Raw genomic sequence first — 20941 nt, forward strand, 5'->3', positions numbered from 1 at the left:
CTGGCCCCCAATCCAGCCTACCTGCTGCTTTTTCTCTTTCTCTCTCAACTCCTTTCTCCTCCTGGTTTAGCTTTTTCTTCTGCAAATAGCTTCATTCTTATTATTATTTCAGTTCTATTTAAATAAATGTTTAAACACACTGTGAAACATCAAACAACCAAGCAAAACAACTGGGGAAATAACCCAAGCCAGGAAAGCAGGGCCTCCCCTGAGTTCTGGTTAAATGGTGCAGACCTCCCTACAGCAGACATATCGGCTACATTGGTTCCTTTGTGGGAAGTTAGAGTCAGATAATAGAGGCCTTATCTTAGGGCCATGGATGTCAAACTTAATTGTGGTCCAAAAGGGTACCTAGCAGACTTGTTAAACTTGTTAAAAATACCACTTCCTGGGCCTCTGTCAATCCTAGAGTTTCTCATCCAGGACCAGGAGCCCCAAATCTAGATTTTAGCCAGCTCCCTGGTGGTTCATAGGAAGCCCTGGCCCAGGACCTGCCTCTAAACACCTGATCAAATTTTTCTTTGTTGGAACCATAGATCCTTCTGGTGGTGCGGCTTCTTCATCTGACCCTGGGTCTTCAGCATCCTAGAGAGCAAATCCTAGGAGGTATTCTTGCAGCTGGAACACTCTAGATTCAGGCTAAGTGAGCTGTCTGCCTTCCCCAGGCCAGGCCAACCTCCAGCCCCCCTGGGAAACCAGACTGAACCAGCCTATTTCCAGTCCACATTGCTTGGTGCACCTCAGTTGTCATGTCACGAAAGCTATGGGGTTTGAAACTCATGGTAAAGAACAGAAGGGACAGTGAGGAGTCACTTAACTTTCATGTGGCTCATCTGACGTCCAACTGGCTGCCAGCCTGCCTAATCTGGGGAAGATCTGGCAGGTTGGCCTGAGAGGGTCTTTGTCCTGGGAAGGACCCTCACTGGTTCTTTACGGGATAGCTAGTTGCTGCCTGTCCTACCCCAGTGCCTTTCCGTCTCTGGAGAGGGTTCAGACTGCCCCCTGGTGGGCAGGCAGCCTTGTGCAGACACCTGTGGAAGTCCAGAGAGCCCACCGCCTGCTCTCAGAGTTGGCTTCCCAGCCTGTCCTGGGAGAACAGGACAACCTCTTCTTTGCATTCTCCCAGCCTGGAACCCTCCAAAGAGCTCAGACTCAGACTAGGAGGGCCAGGAACTGGCTTTGCTATTTGGTGGTCATATAAACTGGGTCATGATCTGGATACAGAAATAAACACATCTGTCAGAGAGGACAGGAAATTGCCCTACCTTTCTGGGTTTTTCTCAGATTGGGCAAGTAATCAAATTAGCAATAGCAGATTAGTAGGAAGAAAAAACAAATTTAATTAAATGTGCTTGGGAAATCTATATAGATGTGGGTTCCAAAATCAGTGGGGTAAAATGAGGCTGTGTGAGGTTTCCTGGCATGGGGGCCGGGGGCTTCACAGAGCAAGGCAGGGACTGGCGTGGCTGGGAGAGGTGACTGCGTAATTCAACCAGATACTCTGTTGCATGTCATTAGATACTTGCTCTGCCATGCAGGATGGTTTCCCCCACAGAAAGGTCATTTCTGGTAAAAATCCCAATTCTGGGTAATACCTCCAATTTTCATTCTTCAAGGTAGTTAAGGGAGTGGTAAATTTCCTGTGAGCCTGCAGGGCCTTGATTGAATAATCAAAATAATTCACAGGCCAAAGTGGCACATCTCAGGGATCTACCTTCCCATCTTAGGGAAACCTGCCTTCACTGGTGGGCTCTGTATGGGACGTAGGTTGTAGGTGACTGGGGCGACCGCCTTTGCCTGCTCCACTTCTGGCCCCAACCCCTGCCTTCCCTCTTATGAGGCTGTTCCTCTCTCACTGGACCTCCGACCCCCAGGCTGCTGTCTGGAGCCTCTCCAGATCTTCCTAGTGGTGAGAACGAACACGTGCCTGTTAACTGGAAGCTCACCTTGCCTTGGCCACCAGAACCCCCCTGCTTGAGGGGACAAAGGTCAGGCTCTCGCCCTCCAGGGCATGTTCGTGGGCCTGTGGGTCAGTCCAGAATCTGGTCATCGGGCTTCTGTCTGGTCCTTGACAGCACGCCCAGGTGCAGCCCGGAATCTTACCCCTGCAGCTGCGGGGCCAGAGAACTGCTGGTGCTGAGGCCAGAAACCTCACTGCTGCCCTTGGGAAACAAAGACCTTCCTGCCTCATCTCATGCCCTGGATGCTGCAGCCACCAGTGTGTGTCAAACCTCTTTCCAAGGCCGCGGGACAGGTGAGTTCAGCCCCCAGTTGACATCCTGAACATGCAGCCACCCCTTCCCGCTAATGCTCAGGCCCTGGTCCAGGACAGGCCACTGTTTTCAACACTGAGTTCTTGCTTGAGGCCTGTAAGGGCAGGACTGGATACAGTGCAGGTTTTCTGATCCCATGCAGATCGGGTAAAGGAGGAGTCAGAGTCCTCAGTAGTTTTGCAGGTTTTTTATTTGGGGTTCACCAGGCATATGGCAGGCAGGGGTGCTGGCTGGGAGGCTGGCAGGCCTCCCAGCCCCCAGCAAGTCCTCACTCTATCTGGGCTCTCTAGCGTTCGTTCTGCTGCTTCTCGGCTTCGGCTTCGGCTGCGGCGGCTGCTGCTGCTGGTGCTGGTGCTGCTGCTGCTGGCGTCCCCCCGTGACGCCGCCCTTAAAAAGCACAGTCTTAACTCAGCTGAATCCCATCTACCTATGCCCGCACCCTATTCCAGGTGCCCGCCATCAGGCATGCATTCAGGACAAGGATCCATCATCTATCCTGATGGCGGAAGGGCAGAAAAGCCTGACATTTTCTTTACCCTACAGTCCACCCCCTCAGGGTTTTCTGCCATACAGTCTATATACATATATACAATTTTCTAAGCAAACAAACAATGCAGCCATGGCCCACAAAAGCAAATACATCAAATAACAAAATACAACATAACAAAATACAACAGAACACAAATAAGTCCAGGCAGGGCACCAACCAAGTGCAAAAGACAATTATTGGTACCAGCAGATGAGCCACCAAATCTGCTGCCGAAGGCACTGCTCATACGAGGGAGGGGAAATCACACACGGCATCTGCTATATCACACCAGGAGCCGTCAGGCTTCCTGGCCTTCTCTGGCTGTAGTCTCGGCTACAAGGCACACACAGCATCCACCCCCAGGATGCACTAGCTCTGGGATTGGCAATTTTATTCTGTTGGGGGTAATCGCCAACCCTCAGGGTTTCTGTCTGCAGTCGCTCCAACACTCGGCCTTCATGGCCACCCATGCGACTCACAGACCCCTGCTCTCAAGCCAACCCACTGCACAAGCACATGGGTTGGGGATCCAAACTTTGCATTTGGCTTGGCTCTACCCCAAGCCACATTCCCCACCCGTCCCCCAAGGACGGCCTCCTCAGCTCCTCACCCTCACTCAAGAATGAGCAGGGCATCACCCATAGGTGATTTTACGAGACTCACAGGGCTTCAGCATACCCAGGCTGCTTAACAGCCGCTTTAGGGCTTCTCAACTTAGCATCAGTACCAGCTTTTGCCACCTTAGTTGGCTTTTCTCCTCCACCTGGCCACTGGGCATACACAGGCTGCTTTTGGCCATCTAGGCCCACTGGCCACCCCCAGATTCTCAAAAAATAAACATAACCTGCTAAGGTCCTCCGCCTTCTGGCGGGATTGTCAGTCCAAAATCATCAGTTCATCAGTCTATCAGTCCATTGGCCTCTCCCTGCTTCAGCAATGGCCTGCTGCCTCAGGGGTCATTGGCTGGTCCTTTCCGGTGTCGTTGGCTGGTCCTATCCGGTGTCGTTGGCTGGTCCTATCCGGTGTCGTTGGCTGGTCCTATCCGGTGTCGTTGGCTGGTCCTATCCGGTGTCGTTGGCTGGTCCTTTCGGGCGTCTCCTTCACGCCAGGTCTCATCCTGTAGCTCGTGGACGTATCCATCTTCTATACCGCCATGGTGCCTCCAGCGTCGTCACAGGCAAAGTCTGTTCTCCTTAGTCCCTCCAGGTCTTCGGAGGGCTCCAATACCCGTCTGCATGGATCTTGCCGACATACGCCAATTGTAAGGGGCAGGACTGGATACAGTGCAGGTTTTCTGATCCCATGCAGATCGGGTAAAGGAGGAGTCAGAGTCCTCAGTAGTTTTGCAGGTTTTTTATTTGGGGTTCACCAGGCATATGGCAGGCAGGGGTGCTGGCTGGGGGGCTGGGAGGCTGGCAGGCCTCCCAGCCCCCAGCAAGTCCTCACTCTATCTGGGCTCTCTAGCGTTCGTTCTGCTGCTTCTCGGCTTCGGCTTCGGCTGCGGCGGCTGCTGCTGCTGGTGCTGGTGCTGCTGCTGCTGGCGTCCCCCCGTGACGCCGCCCTTAAAAAGCACAGTCTTAACTCAGCTGAATCCCATCTACCTATGCCCGCACCCTATTCCAGGTGCCCGCCATCAGGCATGCATTCAGGACAAGGATCCATCATCTATCCTGATGGCGGAAGGGCAGAAAAGCCTGACATTTTCTTTACCCTACAAGGCCTGTGTCTTTTGGCGAACAGGCCTCCCTGTGACACTGGATATCGGAGGGCACAGCACCTGCTCAACCTCTGTGAGTAATCAGGGACGGTGCTGCTCCTGGGGAGAGATGTGGCCAGTGCCAATGTGCCCAGCTCTGGTCTCATCCAGCGGGCATGCCCAAGGGGCACTGTGATAGCAGGCATCCCATGCTGGGGGGCCGTCACTGAGTGGCAACCCCTTTTTCAGATGACTCCAGAGATGCAAGTGGCCCCTGAGACCAGGGGAGAAATGATGAAGACCTCTAGGATTTCATGATCTCACATGCTGCTTCCCTGTGTCTGGCTCTTAAAGGGTCTGTGCTCTGCTTTGTTTCCAGGGTCAATGGAAGCAAGGAAGAGAAGGAAGCACAGAGAAGAGAGTGGGGTTTGGTAGCCCACACACCAATTCCAAGAGGAGAGGAACCCCAGGGCATGCGGCGGGGGCATCACTGGGAGGAGAGAGAAGCAGGCCGGCTCCTGGGGCTCGAGGGAGGGAAGAGGGGTCGGGCATCCACCAGAACCTAGCAGGCTCCCCGGAGCAGGCCCCGTCGCCATCTATGGAGGCGAGCGTGTTCTGCAGGCCGCAGCATTGCAGACACCTGAGAAAGGCCCTCAGCCCAAGGCTGACTGCCAATTAAGTTTACCTGTCCTGACAGCAGGTGTAGTTGAGCAGGAGAACGCGCGTTCCCAGCTCCCGAGGAGGAATCTGCCAAGGTTGAATTTCCGGTATCAGTGTTTGTATGTATCAATTTTAATATAAGCTTCCTCCAGCCACTCTTGATAGAAAGCTTTCTTTGCCCTGTTTGCAGCTTTAGGCCTGTCCTGCATCAGCTGGAGTCAGTTATCACCTCCTGTGTCCTGAGCTGGTGGGGGGGGGGGCAGTCCAGAGTCGAGCCTGACTACTTTCACCCTGCCAGTGGGGGTGGGGAGGACCAGCTGGACCAGGAAGGGAGAAATAACCTGGGTGCAGGACCAGAGGGGCTCCTGGGGAGAGGCAACTGGCTTTGTCTGCTGGAGCATCGCTCACAGCCGTGTCACAAAGAGTTTTTTAACATCTAAGGTGGTGGACGTTGAAAGCAGAAGACCCAGAGAAAGGCCTGGGGGAAGATAGGGACCAGCTGAGCTGAGCAGAGCAAGCCGAACCTGCTCCTGTGGGTAGAAATCATTGGAAAACCAGGAGAGCAGGGTGGTAGCAAGAAGGGGGACAGGGAGGGATGGATCCATGGAGGGGGTCTTGGTTGTCATGGCAACCAAACTGCTAGTGGTGGAAAATTTCGACTTGCAAGATGGAAATGACTAATTAGTGTTTTTCTCTAGTCATAGTGACTGAGAGCCATGGCGTGTGTGTGTATAAAAGAGAGAGACAAAGAGAAACCTGACTCAGTTTACCTAGTGCCAGAATGGCAGAAAGGATCTGTAGGGTAAATAAAAAGTATCAGGCTTCTCTGCCCTCCGCCATCAGGATAGATGATGGATCCCTGCGGTCCTGAATGCATGCCTGATGGCGGGCACCTGGAGTGGGGTGTGGGCCTGCGTAGGTGGGTGCACCTGGGCTGAGAGACAGATTATAAAGGCAGCGTCACGGGGACGCCAGCAGAACCACGAGAGAAGCAGAGAGAACGTGAGAGAACACCCGAGAGCCCAGAAAGAGTGAAGACTCGCTGGGGGCTGGGAAGCCTGCCAGCCTCCTGGCACCCCTGCATGCCGTGTGCCTGGTAAATCCCAATAAAAGCCTGCAAAAGCCACCGAGGGCTCCAGGACTGTCCTCCTTCACTTGTCTGCTCGGCTATTAGAGATCCTGCACCTTCCCTTCCTGCCCACTACAGGATCATAAATGCCTCTTCCTCTACTTACAAGAACACAAATCCTATCTGATTAAGACCTTGCTTTCTGACCTCACATAACCCTTACTTCCTCCCTAGAGGCCTGGTCTCCAAATATTAACATTGGGGGTTGGGCTTGTAGGGTAAAGAAAATGTCAGGCTTTTCTGCCCTCCCGCCATCAGGATAGATAATTAGATGATGGATCCTTGCGGTCCTGAATGCAGGCCTGATGGCAGGCACCTGGACTGGGGTGTGGGCATAGGTAGATGGGATTCACCTGGGTTAAGACTGTGCTTTTAAGGACGGCATCACGGGTACGCCAGGAGAAGCCGAAAGAGAAGCCAAGAAGCAGTAGAAGTCAAGAGAGAAGCAAGAGAAACAAGCTGAGAGAAGGCCGGAGAGCCCAGATAGAGTGAAGACTTGCTGGGGGCTGGGAGGCCTGCCAGCCTCCCGGCCCCCCAGTACCCCTGCCTGCCATATGCCTGGTGAACCCCAATAAAAGACCTGCAAAAACCACTGAGGACCCTGACTCCTCCTTTACCCGGTCTGCTGGATATTAGAAAACCTGCACTGTGTCTTCCTGACCTCTACAGCTTCAACATATGACCTTTTGTGTTTGGGGGTTGGGGACAATTCATTGACACAAAACAAAAATGAAAAATCAGAAATGCGTGTCAAGACAACTTAGTAAGTTGCAAAGATTTTCTACTTTTGTCTTGAGAACAGAAAATTATAATAAGAAATGTTTACATCCTTTGAAGCTTGGTTAATAGATAGCAATCAGCATTATAAAAATGCTAAAAAAAAACCCTAGGTTTATATTATTACCATAGAATTTAAATTATTTTAATATAGTGAAGTCTCATACTAAGGGGAGGAATGTTTTTCTTTTTTTTTATGATCAGTAGGATGGCTAATAGATGTTCTTGAAAGTGAACCCAGAAAAAAATGGATCAGGAAAATTTAATGGAGCTGAGAAAAGAACCAGATATGTGTATGGAAAGGGTCAGTTGCCAGGCAAGAGCAGTCATAAGACCTGACAGGAACTCCTCCTATTCTGTCAAAAATAGCTAAACATATAACTACAGAGATAAAGGGAAATTCCATATCGGTTTACACACTCACAGAATCCTGGCTGAATCCACACTTTAGACTTAGAGAGCAAAATGCTCCCAGACAGTGGAACAGTCTCAATTAATGTTGAAGGTGAGAAGTTGGGATAAAACATACATTGCAGCACAATATCTTGCTAATTTATGATAACAGAAGACATTCTGAGATACACGAAGACTTCCAAAATATACTACCTATCTACTTTTCTTCTAAAATTACTTAGAGATAATCATCAATGGCCTGAAAGATGGAGCAAAAAAAAAAGAAGTATGGACAAGACATGGCAAGGAAGAGCCTGGGGAAACTTAGAAAAAGCAGAACATTAACGTTGCACTCATGAATGTGGATTATCATGTAACACAAACTTTTTTTTTTTTTTAAATCTTCACTTTTTTTTTAAATTAATTTTTTATTTTATTTATTTATACAGGCACTGGGGTACAGTCAGAAGCGCGGGAGGGTGAGAGAATTCACCAGAGCCAGAGCGGGGAGCAGAGCAGGCAGAAGGACCGAAGTACACTGCTGAGGGGAGCAGCGGGCGGCAGGAGAGGTCTGCGCGCCATGGGGGACCCTCCTCCGGTGGCCGGGGAGCAGCTGGGGATTGAACAAGCGCTGCAGAGGCTGCGAGCAGCTTGGCAACCCAGCGCTCAACCGCTGTGCCACCAGGGAGGCCCACATGTAACACAAACTTTACATTTTTACTTTTCCATTATATAATATTTGTCGTGGTGAATAATTTCTGTGAAGCAAAAATAACAAAATGACTTATATAACGGAATAAAAATTAGAATAGTTAATATAGAACAAAAGATTAAAAATCCAGTAATGATAATAAATATCCATTTCATAAAATAGCAGATAGAAAGGAATTAAGAGAACTGAGGGAATGTAAAAGTGACAAGTATCTTGGCTTAAATTTGTAGCATCTTAAAGACATTTTATTTTTTGGCTCTGACATTTAAAAAATAAGTCAAAATACATTTGGGAAATTTGCAGGTAAGTATTAGAAGAGTTAAAAACAGTTACAGTGTCTTTTAGGATAAAAAGTAAACACAAGAGACTATAGATGAAAATGACACAGAAGTTTTCAAAGGTGAAAGAATAGAATAATATGACAGAAATAAAACCAACTATAAACAGCAAATGCAATGGACAACTTCTTTGAAAAATATAAAAATAGAACAGATTCAGAAAAAAAGTAATACCTAACTAGTCTAACCACCAATGAGAAAGCAGAGTATGCCGTCAGCATTATCTCCCCAAAGAACTCTAGGCTATATGACAAGTTAGTTAATTTAAAACTCCATAAACTACTACAGAACATATAAAAAGGTAGAAAATTTCATGCTGCATTTTACCAAGCTAGGTTACCCTAAATCTGACTATGGTGGTGATAAAAACTGACAGATCAATCTCATTTATAAATACAAATGCAAAATCCTGAAGACCACTCTCTGTGATGGTATATTAAATGTATAATAGAAACAAAAATAAATCCCACACAAATTTAGAATTCAGTTTAGTTTTCATAGTGGCGTAAGTGTAGAAAATCCAGAAACTATCCTTGTAGTTTAGAGTTGGGCAAATGAGTCAATAGACTTTGGGAGAAATATAACTATTAACTAGGGGAAGACAGGAAAGAAATCCATGGTGTTGGATGGGGATTAAATGTCTATCACATTTATAAATAATAGCTGTATTACCCTCTGCAAGGTGTGTTTTCTGAGACTGGGGCAAGTCATGTCCAGCTGGATTTCAGAATTGCTACGGACCAGTGACAGCTGAGTGCAAGTGTCTACAGTGGCTGTTCTGTTTGGATTCTGATCAAACAAATAAACATAAAAAAATATTTATTAGACAATGGGGAGAACATAACTACAATGGGGTATTTAATGTTATTCGGGAAATATTCTTTTTTTTTATGTGTATGTAGGGTAAGTGATTATCAGGCTTCTCTGCCCTCCTGCCACTAGCACTAATGATGGTCCCTGCTGTCCTGCATGCATGTGTGAAGCTGGGCTCCTGGAGTGGGGCGTGGCCATGCGTAGGTGGGCACAGCTGGACTGAGCCTGGGCTTTTAAGGGTGGTGTCACGGGAAAGGAACCAGCAGAAGAAAGAGCAACAGAATGAGCGAGGGGAACAGAGCTAAGAGCAAGAGTAGCAGTGGTGGAGGCAGCAGAGAAGCAGAGACAGCCGGGGTGGGGGTGGGGGGGAGAGGCACTCCTTTTGGACTCCCCGTTTGGACACCGACTCATTTGGGTGCCCTCCCTCGTCCTTCGTCCTTCGCCTTCGCCAGTGTGGCTCCTCCCGGCGAGGGCTCAGGGAGGCTGGGTTCAAACTCACCAGCTGCTCCTCAGGCTGCATCCGCCTCGCCAGGACCTCAGATCTCAGATCCCCGCGACGGCGCTGCTGGCCTCCCGAGGCCGCCTTCCCCCAGCAGAAGGTGCAGCTCCAGGGGCTCCTGGGGTGGGCACAGGTGAGCAGGGGCGCGGCCAGCAACAGCCCCTGCGCACCCTTCAGAAGGCTGAGGGCACAGCAGGGACGGAGGGGACCCCTCCCGGAGCCTCCCGGCCCCCAAGTGGGGTCCAAGGTGATGGCCTCTCCCCAGCAATGGGGAGGGGCGTCAGGTGAGGGGGCGTCTGCTTCCCCACCTGAGCTGCGGGGAGCGCAGGATCGTTGCCCACCAGGCCCGTCGGAAACTGGTCCCGAGGGACCCGGGTGCCTCCGCCTCTTGAGAACAGGCCACATTTTCTGCCACTTCCGAATAATAATAATAATAATAATAATAATAATAGTAATAGTAGCAATAATAAATAGTGACGTTCCCATTCCTGACCCCCTCGGCAGGGCGCTGGGCCTAGACGCGGGGGGGCTGTCTCGGGGGACAGGGTGGCGGGGGTCAAGGGAGGCTGTCTCGGGGGACAGGGTGGCGGGGGTCAAGGTGGCTCGGGCCGGCTCAGAGCCCCGAGGGGACACAGGCTGCCACCCCCAGGCTGGCGGGTCCCACAGCCTTGGGCCCCGAGTCCTGCCCTTCCTCTGCCAGGAGCCGCAGAGGGGGGCCGGGGGGCACCCTGGCGCTCCCCTGCCAGCCTCTGCCAGTGCGGAGTGGGGAGTGTGGTGAGCGGGACGGCAGCCCGTGCGCAAGGCCCTCCCGCAGGCGGCACAGTGCCCCAGCGCGCCCCCTCTGCGCCCCGCCCTCTGCGCCCCGCCTCGCATTCCGGGGCGCCTTCCTGCTGGAGGGGAGAAAGGCAGCTCTGCCTGGACCCATGACCCCGCCTGGGCGACCAGGAGCTCGGGAGCTCCTGGTCTCGGGAGCTCGAGGGCGCGTCCTCCTGGCCTGTCCGGAGTGGACGCTCCGGCCCCACAGACCGGCGGCCACGCAGCTCTCCGGAGGGGCCACCCCGGCCTTTCCGCGGGGACCAGGCTGGACAATCGCCGAGCCCCGCTTCCCGGCTGCAGGCCCTTCCCGCCCCTGAGCTGCCCAGGACCAGGCAGCTGCGTCGTCCAGGCGCTGGTCACAAACACGGACCTACTGGTGCAAACCTGCTTTGCTCAGGGTCCCCGTGGTTTGGAAACTCGTGAAATTTGACAGGACACAGCTTCAGGCAACTTGCTCAGTTTTGCAGGCCTGGAAAGGTGAATTATTTTGTTCTTTCTGCCATCGAAGGGATCTGGTTTGTGAGCTGGGTGGCACCCAGGCCTCAGGTGCCAGTGGTCAGCATCCCCCTGGGGTGGTGCCTGCCCAGCTGGCGCATGGGCAGCATGAGGGCAGCCCTGGTGTCAGAGCCGCTGCGCAGGGAACCCCTTCTGTGGGCTGAGAAACCACACGGGTCTTTCTTGTGGCCTCAGAATGTGGTCGAGTCGATTCTACAAGGGGTTTAGACGACGGAGCTTTACCACTGGGTAAGACCAGGAGCATCTGGTGCCACTCCAGGTCCCAAAAGACAGAGTGTGGGGTTCTGCACACTAGGGCTTCTCTACGCTGCAGGAGGCTCAGAAAGTCCTTCCGCCTGTGCCATACCACTGCACCCCCCCTAGCTCCCAGCCCCTTGGGAACCAGGCAAGGCAGGATGTGGACCCTGGGGAGTGGAGCCAGGGTTGAAGGGATGAGAATCATCCCTGCCCTCAATGGTCCACGAGCCAAGTGCAGGGTGAGGACCTCAGGGCTGCAGTGGCCTCATCCACTCTCAAAAGTAGCCTCTTGGCCAAGGAATGATCCCCCTTGACCTGGGAAGGCTGCCCATCTCAGTCTTAACTGGGGAGGTTTCTTGCTGGGACTTACTGGGTCAACCTCCGCCTTCTAGGCCCCAGGACTTCATAAAGAGGGCTCCACCCGCCGCAGGCCGGGCGTCTCTCTGGCCTTCCCTTCCTGAACTCAACAGTCAGATTTTCTTGTCATTGGAGTTGACATTCTATGGCCTTCCCCACCTCCGACTGCACATCTGGCCTGCTCTGAGCCAGTGCACAGCTCCTGCTCCTCCAGTTGAGGCCCTGGCTGGATCCTAGTCCCTGAGCCTCCCCAGTCTCTGCAGTGGAGGTTTCCAGAACACACAGTGTGACAGGAATGCCAGAGAAAAGTCATATGCTCCCAAACAACAGTTCAAAGACAGGCAGCTCCGCAGTCACGTTCTGTCATGAAAAGTGGGGTGCTTGCTTCAATTTGACAGTTCGGCCCCACCCTCCCTCTACCCCTCCTGCTGTTTCTGGGTGTTAATAAAAAGCTCAGGTGCTCCCCTCTCAGTCTCAGTGAGAAGTTCAACAAGACAGGCCCAGCCCTGCATAGGGGATCCTCCCCCAGCCCCACCTGCACCACAGGAACTCGGCTCTGCTCTCTCCATTCAAGCTGAGGGCCTGCCCGGCTCTCCCCAGGAACCTCAGTCCGAGTAACACACTCTTCAATCTCTCTTGGTGTCCATCATCACTTTCTATAGTCAAACCCAGCTTTTGGTGGAGGGCTGCGCCCACTTTCCTGCAGGCAAACCACAGGGCCCGCTCAGCAGGTGGGGGTCTAGGAGACCACAGGGGTCTTTCTTCTCGCTCTGCTCTGCTAACTGGCTACACTCCCTGCTGCTCCACTTTGAGCTGGGCTGCTGCTCTCAGGGCCGTGGCGTTGAGGCTGCAGTAATGCAACTGCAGGCACCGTTACTCTCCCCAGCTTTGAACATGCCAAGTGTGCAGGGAAGTGGAGACACAATCACAGCTGCTGGAAACTGCTCTGGCATCATGAGTCTCAATTCTTGAAGGCTGCGCTTCAGTTTATACTGGATTCTATTTTATTAACTGTGAACTGGTTAACGACTTTGACAGAAGGCCCGTGGGTTCTATTTTGTAAAGCTGGCTGTAAATATCGAAGACCTACTTTGGGTCTGCTTCATTCATCATGGCAGGGCAACCTTGTCCACATGGGGCATTTGTAGGAACAGGTGCTGTGATCACGGCCCATTTAGGTAAGGCAACAGCTTCCATGGTTAAGGCAAGTGTACCTGTTTGTCCCCTATGTTAGTGTTGGTAGCTCCCCTAAGAGGGTAGAGGCTGCCATGTTTAAATTTATTGGAATCTTCCCCAATAAGATCCTCACATCTGATCTTATTGACATTGTTGCCACCACTCACTTGCAACTGGTACGTACTTTGCCATCACAGATTTGGCACGTGTGTCCTGTTTGGTGCCTGTTTCATCAGCATCTCACAGTCGCTTGCTTTGGCCTCTGCAGGGACACAGCACACCTTTACCTGGCTACCGTGGGTCCATCAGCTACTCGGCCTCACACACAGTGTCTGCAGGTCCCATCTTAACTGCCTGAGACCCTCCTGGGGAGCACAAGGATGACCCTGCATCACTGATATCCTTCTCATTCAGAGATGAGATGTCACACTCATTCCAAGTATGCAATTACTCACAGAGGAACTCACACAGGCCCTCCCTGGTAGCACAAGGGGTTAAGACGCAGCACTATGAAGCTATCTGGAGCCACTGCAGCATGAGTTCGATCCCCGGCCAGGGAGCTACCCACATGGTGCAGCAGACCTCTCCTGACTTGCCCGCTGCTCCCCTCAGCAGTGTATTTCAGTCAATCTGCCTGTTCTGTTCCCCACTCTGTCTCTGGTGAATCCTCTTACTCTAAGCCCCACCCCCCAACATCTCTGCCTGGCACCACAGTTCTTGTATGCATAAATAAATAAATCTTTTTTTTTTTTTTAAAGGAACTCACATAAAGGGATGCCCTCTCCCAGCCCCTGCCATGGCTCCCGCGCAGCAGCCGCTTACAGCCAGCCACCGGATGTGGACTTGTGCCTCAGGCCTCTTACCATGACACAGCCCAGAGCTAGAAGCCCTTGGAGCCGGGTCTGCTGCAAAGCAACGTGACATGGGGCGAGTCCTCCTAACTGGCTGGTTCTTTACATGGAACAAAGGGTCATGAAAGCAGATTTGCCAAAGCTACTTGTTAGCAACAAGAGCTAAGACTCCACAGCACAGAGCAACACTAGATTTCCACACAAATGTCCCCAAGCCTTCAATATTAAAAAATAATTTGTCCTCATTCATTCATTTTCCAACCCGATTATTCCAGTTCAGGGTCTCACGTGGCTGGAGACTCTCTTGGCAGCTGAGGGCAATGAGGGCAGCAGCCTTGGACAGGACACCCTCCACCTGGGGCGCACACACGACATCCATCTCCTTGGTGAGCCTCTTGCGCTCATCTTTAGGATGTGGGAGCAGAGCAGATGGTGGGAGAAACCCACACGGGCCTGGCTGGGAAGCGGAGCTCTTTTCTCAACAAGATCATAATAAAACTGAGGGCCGGGCTGTTGCAGGAAATGACCCTGCTAACGTGATTTCCGGAAAAGCCCTTGTTACTCCATCACTCAGAACTAAGCACCATGCTCATTCTACTGGGGGGCTCCCGATTGGTGGGACTGAATGTTTGGGTCACGGGTGACCCCAGCTCTCAGGTCACAGGAGTAAGAAGGAACTATTACATCAGGGCCATTAATTAATGATCTGATTTTAAAGATCTTTATTTTTATCTGGTTACAGAAGTAATAAACGGTGATGATAAAAACCCCAACTGCACACAAAGAAGATACACAGAAGAGAAAAGCCCCTTGTCGTCCCATCCCAGAATAACCAATTCCTTCAGATATTTTTTTACTCATACAAATACATACTCCAGAAACAAAACTGAGCTTCCCCTCTCCACATCACCACCAATTTAAGCTTCCAGAAGTTTCCTGACCTTAAAACCCTTTGGTGGTTTTCTATGGAGTAAATGATGAGTCCATAGCTGTGAATCCATGACGGATTCACATTTACGTTCTTCCCTCATACTTTCTACTATAAGGAGCACCCCTGTACATGTCAAGGTGTACAAATTAGCATGGAAAAGACCATTTACACAGTAAACTGGCACAGGGGGTATCACTGTCTTATAACCTTTGAGTGAATGCGCAGAGGGCAGGCCAGCTCCAGTGCCCCCTTGCCACCCCTGGACGTCATGATGGAGTGGGGAGCTCCTGCAGGGGCTGCGTCTGGAGGAGATATTTAAACAAGAAGGTGGAGAGTTGCGTCTGGGGCAGCCTATAGATGGAGCGAGGCTTGGCCGATACAAGGCTCAGCTGAAATGCATCGTTCCGTCCCGGCGCTACCGGTGTACATGTGTCGAACTGAGAAGCACTGAGGGTGTAGGCTGGCCTTCTTGGCCTTTCCCAGGCTGTTCTTGCTTATTTCAATACCATAATTGCTTTTTAAACTGGAACACTTTATTTCTGACACCTTTCGTTTGTAACCATCCAAATATCCAGATCTCTCTCTAAAACATGTATACATATTAGTGCTTGCCTTACACTTTTTTTTTTTAAAGATTTATTTATTTATTTATACAAGCACTGGGTACAGTCAGAAGTGCGGGAGGGTGAGAGAATTCACCAGAGCCAGAGCGGGGAGCAGAACAGGCAGACTGATGAAATACACTGCTGAGGGGAGCAGCGGGCGTGGCAGGAGAGGTCTGTGCACCCTCACGGGTGACCGGGGATTGAACCGGCGCTGCAGAGGCTGCGGGCAGCTTTGCAGCCCAGCGCTCAACCGCTGTGCCACCGGGGAGGCCCAGCTTGCCCTACACTTTAAAGAGTTATTTGCTTCCCATCATCAATAAGCTACAAAAGTCATGCGTGTGCACACGTGCCGGTGTGCTAACCCAGTCATTATGGAGACGCATGCCTCCATGGGACGGAAACTCAGGCCTGGGAAACTCGAGGACTCGGAGAGACTTTGGCCAAGGGAAGTCTGTAACGTGGCAACTGAGAAATTCACCTGCTATTTACCTCTCTTGAGACTTATTCTTGGAGGACAATGCAAAAGTCCTTTCTGAAAGAGAGAAGGGTCAGTAAGTGAGGTTGTTCTGGAGGTCTTCTGTGCAAACATGAAACTTTCCATCTCCTAGTGGTTATTTGTACCAGGCCATCCTCTGGGGTGTCAAATTCAAAGTGTCTAAAGGAAAAATTAGCTCCTTCCTTCTTAGTTCTTCTTCTGGACTTTTTTAAAAAATAAAATCACCTTTCCCTGCTACTCAAGCCCATGGCCAGTTCTTTTCTAGTCCCTTTCCCTCTCACTGCTTTTCCTTACCCTTCTTCCTTTCTAGATAAAAACCCTGTGATTCCCAGTGGTCACTGGCAGGCTCCGTGTTGGATGTCGGGATCACAAAGACTAGCACCCTTGTCTGTTTCACAGCTTGGACCGGGGAAGTGCAGAAGCGTGACAGGCGGCCTGCATGTGCCTCCCTGAGGCGTCTGGTGCAGTGGGGTCTTGAGGTGGTGTTCATAGGGTGCAGGATGCAGGGAAGCTGTTGGTGAGGTCTATGATTTCCTCTAGCTTCCTTTCAGCCCACCCTACCCCCTACCACTGGGCTAAACTTCTTAAATCTCTTCTGACCGCAAAATCCTTTGCTTGCATTTAAAGTTCTCCACCTTCAGCACCAATCAGTGTTTCCAACTTTGTCACTTACAACTTCCGTCGATGAATGGCTTAGCTCTTTCCCAAGCAGGCTGTGGGATCCCCGAGGGGATTTCTTCCCACTCTGTTACTGAAATTCCACGCACCCCTCAGGGAATTGAACCCGTCACCTCCCTGTCCCAGGTCATCGTCATACCTCCAGCAGCTGTTCTAGGGTCTGTCCTCGGCATCGAACACTCCGCTTCCATTTCTTTGAATTCGCCCGTTTTCCTTCAATTTCAAATTCGTGTGGCGTGAACCACACTCCCGTCTCATTTTGAATGCATTTCTCCAAGGATCCTGTGAGACAGAGACGGCCCTTCCAGCACCCACTTCCATCTTTTGTGACTCCACCTAAACCTCTGAACCCCTAATTGTGGTGCTCCATCTTTCTGGGCCCAGAGAGACTCCTTGTGATGGGAGGGCAGTGCCAGGGCATCTGGATTCCTCCTCTTGCCAATCAAAGGAAGGCAGAAAACTTGCCCTACCTAAAACCTGCTGGCGTGGTGGCGGAGCAGGGCGGGGGTTAGCTCTGTGAGCCCCCTACGTACTCTAAGGACGGCCGGTCAGTGTCAAGGGCCCATGGGCCACTTTTATGTCAGCGCAGGGTGGCCTGGTCACCAGTTGTACCTCAACATGGAAAAGCTTCAAAATTCCTTCTTAACAAGCACGTCATTTTCTGCCCCGTGGCTGGCAGGGTCCACTTCCTGAGCAATGTCCCCCCGCTAGTGGGGCCTCCCTCTAGGGGTTCCCAAGAGCAGAAGCTCAAGGAGCTCACCTCGCTTCATTTTCTCCTTGTATAAAAACCCCTTCACGTCCCCACAGATCACGGGAAGTATTGGAGAGTTAAAGTCCTCGCTTTCATCTTCAGATTTTCCTGGAACTGGAAGAGAACAGGCGGGTGTTACTGAGTCTCTGCTCCTTCTCCCCACAAGCGCCTTCTGTGAGCTGTAGGAAGCACAACAGCCACAGCAAAGCCGATGGAAACAGCTTGGGGGCCCCTTGCTGGACGTCACCCACTTTGGGGGGCAGATCCGAGGATGGGGTGGTCGCTCATGAACAAAACCACCACCTGACACTACATTAAACGAAATATCTTAGTAAAACCTAGCGGCCTTCTTTGGCGCATGTGTTTTAATCCACAGGCACAGAGGACATGCCCTAAGGTCCTTTGATTCCCTAAGCGCTCTGCCTCTCCTCGTGCTGCTGGAAGCCGCCTGCCCAAAGTGTCTGTGTCCTCAGAGCAGAAGAAAGGTTCTTGGGCGGTGATCCTGCCACGTGACTCACCCAGGAGGGGCCAGGGAGGCAGGCAGCACCGAGCGAGGGGACAGTGAGGGTCTTCACAATCCACAGAGCTTTTCTCCACCCCAGCTCACCTGGTTCTTCTTAGTGAGTAAACACAACCCTGGAGGGCTCTAGAGGGGCCCGCACCAGGGGGGATTTAGCAACTCAGAACCCATCAACAGGGACCTGGGGTTCTCATTCAGGGAAGCAGCTGTGAAAGGGTTTAAGCTAAATACCAGGGACTCCCACTGCCTCTTCCCCAGCCATGCTGCACTGTGGGTAAACCTGTTCCCTGGGGGCAGAGGGGGGAGTCCTGCCATGTACCTGGCAAACCCAATAAAAGCCTGCAAAAAGCCCCCGAGGGCTCCAGGATTTGCCATGTTGAGTGACGCAGGAACTCCAGGCCAGCTCTCTCCCTTGGCTCACACACACGCTGAAAGTGCCAGAGGCAAGTGGCTGAAGAAGCGAGATCATGGGGGGTGGGGGATGGAACAAGACGGGGCAGAAACAATAGCAAGGAAACCGAAAGAGGACTCAGAAAGAGCTTGAGAAAGGAGAGGCCCCTGAGAATGAGGGTGGTCCCCCAGACAGGACCCCAGAGGACACCCAGCCTTGGAGGATCAAAGCTGGACAGTGATGAGGGGCAGGAAGAACCTTGTCTGGAGGGCCTCCCATGGCCCTAATGGGGAGCACGTCACCTCCACTTGTTTCCCGTCTCTGTCCCCCAAGTACAGTCCCGTGGACAGAGCTCAGCCTGCAGGCTGTTGGGCTGCAGTCCTGGCTGTGTGACTTACTAGCCAGGTGACATAGTGTGAGTTACTGCTGTCAGAGTCGAGTGGGGTGTTTGTTGCTGCAGGTTCCCGGAGGCCCAGCACAGGACACTATGCCCTGATGGCAAATCCTGAAGGGGTTAGCAGGCAACAGGGCCCTCCTGTGGTTCTCTGTGCCACGAATTGCTTCTTCTCACCCCCAACCATAAGTACAGATGCCCCAGATGTGCCTGCAAGCAGATGTGGGTGCAGGGGTGGCTTGGGGGTGCAGTCTTGGGCATAGCAGCATCCCCACCCTTAGCTGGTGCTAAGAGAACAAAGAGAAACAAGTGGTGAAATACATGGAGGAGGAAATGAGAAGTCTGCCAGAGAAGAAGATCAGGATGGATGAAACCTAGTTAGTGACCAGAAAGACAAGCACAGGAACACGGGCACAAGGAGAGAATGATCGGGCGAGGGGCTGAGGGGCTGAGGGGCTGAGGGTGGAGCTGGGAGGCTGTGATCTGTGCTGGAGGGACTGTAGGTACATAAAGTGTCAGTCTTTTCTGCCCTCCCACCATTAGGACCGAGGATGGAACTCTGTGGTCCTGAGTGCATGCCTGATGGGGGGCACCTGGAGTGGGGTGTGGGCATGGTAGGTGGGTACACCTGGGCTGAGAAACTGGGCTTTTAAGGGCGGTGTCACAGGGACGCCTGCAGGGCGGAAGAGCAGAACCACTAGCAGCGAATGTAAGAGCAAAAGGAAGCAGGAGAGCAGCATCGGCAGAGAAGCAGGGGCCACGAGAGAACTCCGGAGAGCCCAGAAAGAGTGGAAGGCTCGTGGGGGGCTGGGAGGCCTGGCGTGTACCTGGTAAACCCAATAACAGCCTGCAAAAGCCACCGAGGGCTCCAGGACTCTCCTGTACCCATCTGCTTGATCATAAAGACCCTGCTCTGTGCTGCTCCTGCGGCTGCAGGACCTGGGAGGAGTAGCTCGAGGAAACCAACGGTCAAGGAAGCAGCCAAGCCCCGCGCACAGGTCAGTGCTCACTTCTAAGGAAGGGGAGGAAGCTGATGGGGCCTGTTTCGTGGGTGGGGACGCGGCTTAGGTTTGGAGAGGGATGCCCAGGCGCTCAGCGCAGCAGGAGGAGTAGGCGACGGAACCCAGGCCGGACCCACAGTCCAGCTGCTCCTTCGGGACCAGAAAGGCCTCGGGAAGACTCACGTCCCGGCACAGCTCAGGGACACCTGCGCTGGCGCTGCAGCCGCTGACGTGGGTGACACCTGGGCTCGTGCCTCCTTCCCACTTTTCTTGAAAAGACCAAAGGTTTTTGTGTGTGTGTTTTCAGTGCAAAGAACAAAAGACTCAAAATGTTGATTTTAGCTCCTGCAAATCTTTCCTGCGCCCCCTGTGTCTGTAAACCGGCCAATCCCTCCTCCCGAGGATTCCGCGGCAAGCGGAGGGCGCAGCGGCTCGCGGGCTGGGAAGGGCTGTGCCCTGCGGGCTGCGCTCCGCCCGGGGTCCAGGGGCCGCGCCCCCGCCGAGCTTCCACCTTTCGGGCGGGGTGAGTCGGGGCGTCCTGGCCCCCGCGCGGCAGGGGCAGCGGGGCCGGGGTCTGGATCCCGGCCGGGCAGGCGCGACGCGCCGGTGCGCACGAGCGCGGGGGTGGTTTGGGGGTGAACCGAGCGCAGGGCCCCTCGGAGGAGGCGGGGCTCGGGGGATCGCGGAGTCGAGCAAATGGTAGACACTGCTCTTTGTGTGCTGATTCTCTTTCTCTGCAGGCACCGTCCACAAGCCGCCTCGCCTCCGTCTAGCAAAGCGGGGAGCGCACGGCGGGGCCCAGGACGCTCCCGCTGCCCCGGGTGTAACCGGCGCGAAGTCCCGAGATTTGCTGCGTCAGAAACAATAAAACCAGGCGCGGCAGCCCGCGCGGGGCCCTCCTGGGGTCCAGCCTTGGCGGGGAACCGCCCGGCGCTTGTTTAAACAGCGCGGAGGCGCGGACCTGGGGGGCCCCGCGGCGGAGGCGCGGACCTGGGGGGCCCCGCGGCGGAGGCGCGGACCTGGGGGCCCCGCGGCCGAGGCGCGGACCTGGGGGGCCCCGCGGCCGAGGCGCGGACCTGGGGGCCCCGCGGCCGAGGCGCGGACCTGGGGGGCCCCGCGGCGGGCGCGGACCTGGGGGCCCCGCGGCGGAGGCGCTGACCTGGGGGCCCCGCGGCGGAGGCGCGGACCTGGGGGCCCCCGCGGCCAGGCGCTGACCTGGGGGGCCCCGCGGCCGAGGCGCTGACCTGGGGGGCCCCGCGGCGGAGGCGCTGGCCGAGCTCCCTGCACCCGCGGCGCGGAGGGGCGTGGAGAGCGCGAGAGACCGGGGCGCGCGCCTTGGAGGCTTGTCGGGGAGACCGAGCCCCCCGCCCCCCCGCAGGACGAGGACACCCGTTCAAGGTGA

The 20941-nt window shown here is 53.4% G+C and overlaps 1 protein-coding gene across 1 annotated transcript in view; it reads right to left on the reverse strand.

Annotated features, from left to right (window-relative positions):
- Positions 1 to 14481: 14481 nt before the first annotated feature.
- SP110 (SP110 nuclear body protein) overlaps positions 14482 to 20941 on the reverse strand; it is a 40215-nt gene continuing 33755 nt past the window's right edge. The window contains exons 18-20 of the mRNA XM_054699465.1: positions 17243 to 17347; positions 16622 to 16764; positions 14482 to 15840 (exon numbers count right to left, since the gene is read on the reverse strand). Of these exons, the coding sequence (XP_054555440.1) occupies positions 15790 to 15840; positions 16622 to 16764; positions 17243 to 17347 (299 nt within the window). The 3' untranslated portion in view covers positions 14482 to 15789. The remainder of the gene's footprint in view (positions 15841 to 16621; positions 16765 to 17242; positions 17348 to 20941) is intronic.

This window comes from Talpa occidentalis, unplaced genomic scaffold (genome assembly GCF_014898055.3).
Source record: "Talpa occidentalis isolate TD23 unplaced genomic scaffold, MPIMG_talOcc4v2.1 talOcc4.3, whole genome shotgun sequence".
NCBI lineage: Eukaryota > Metazoa > Chordata > Mammalia > Eulipotyphla > Talpidae > Talpa > Talpa occidentalis.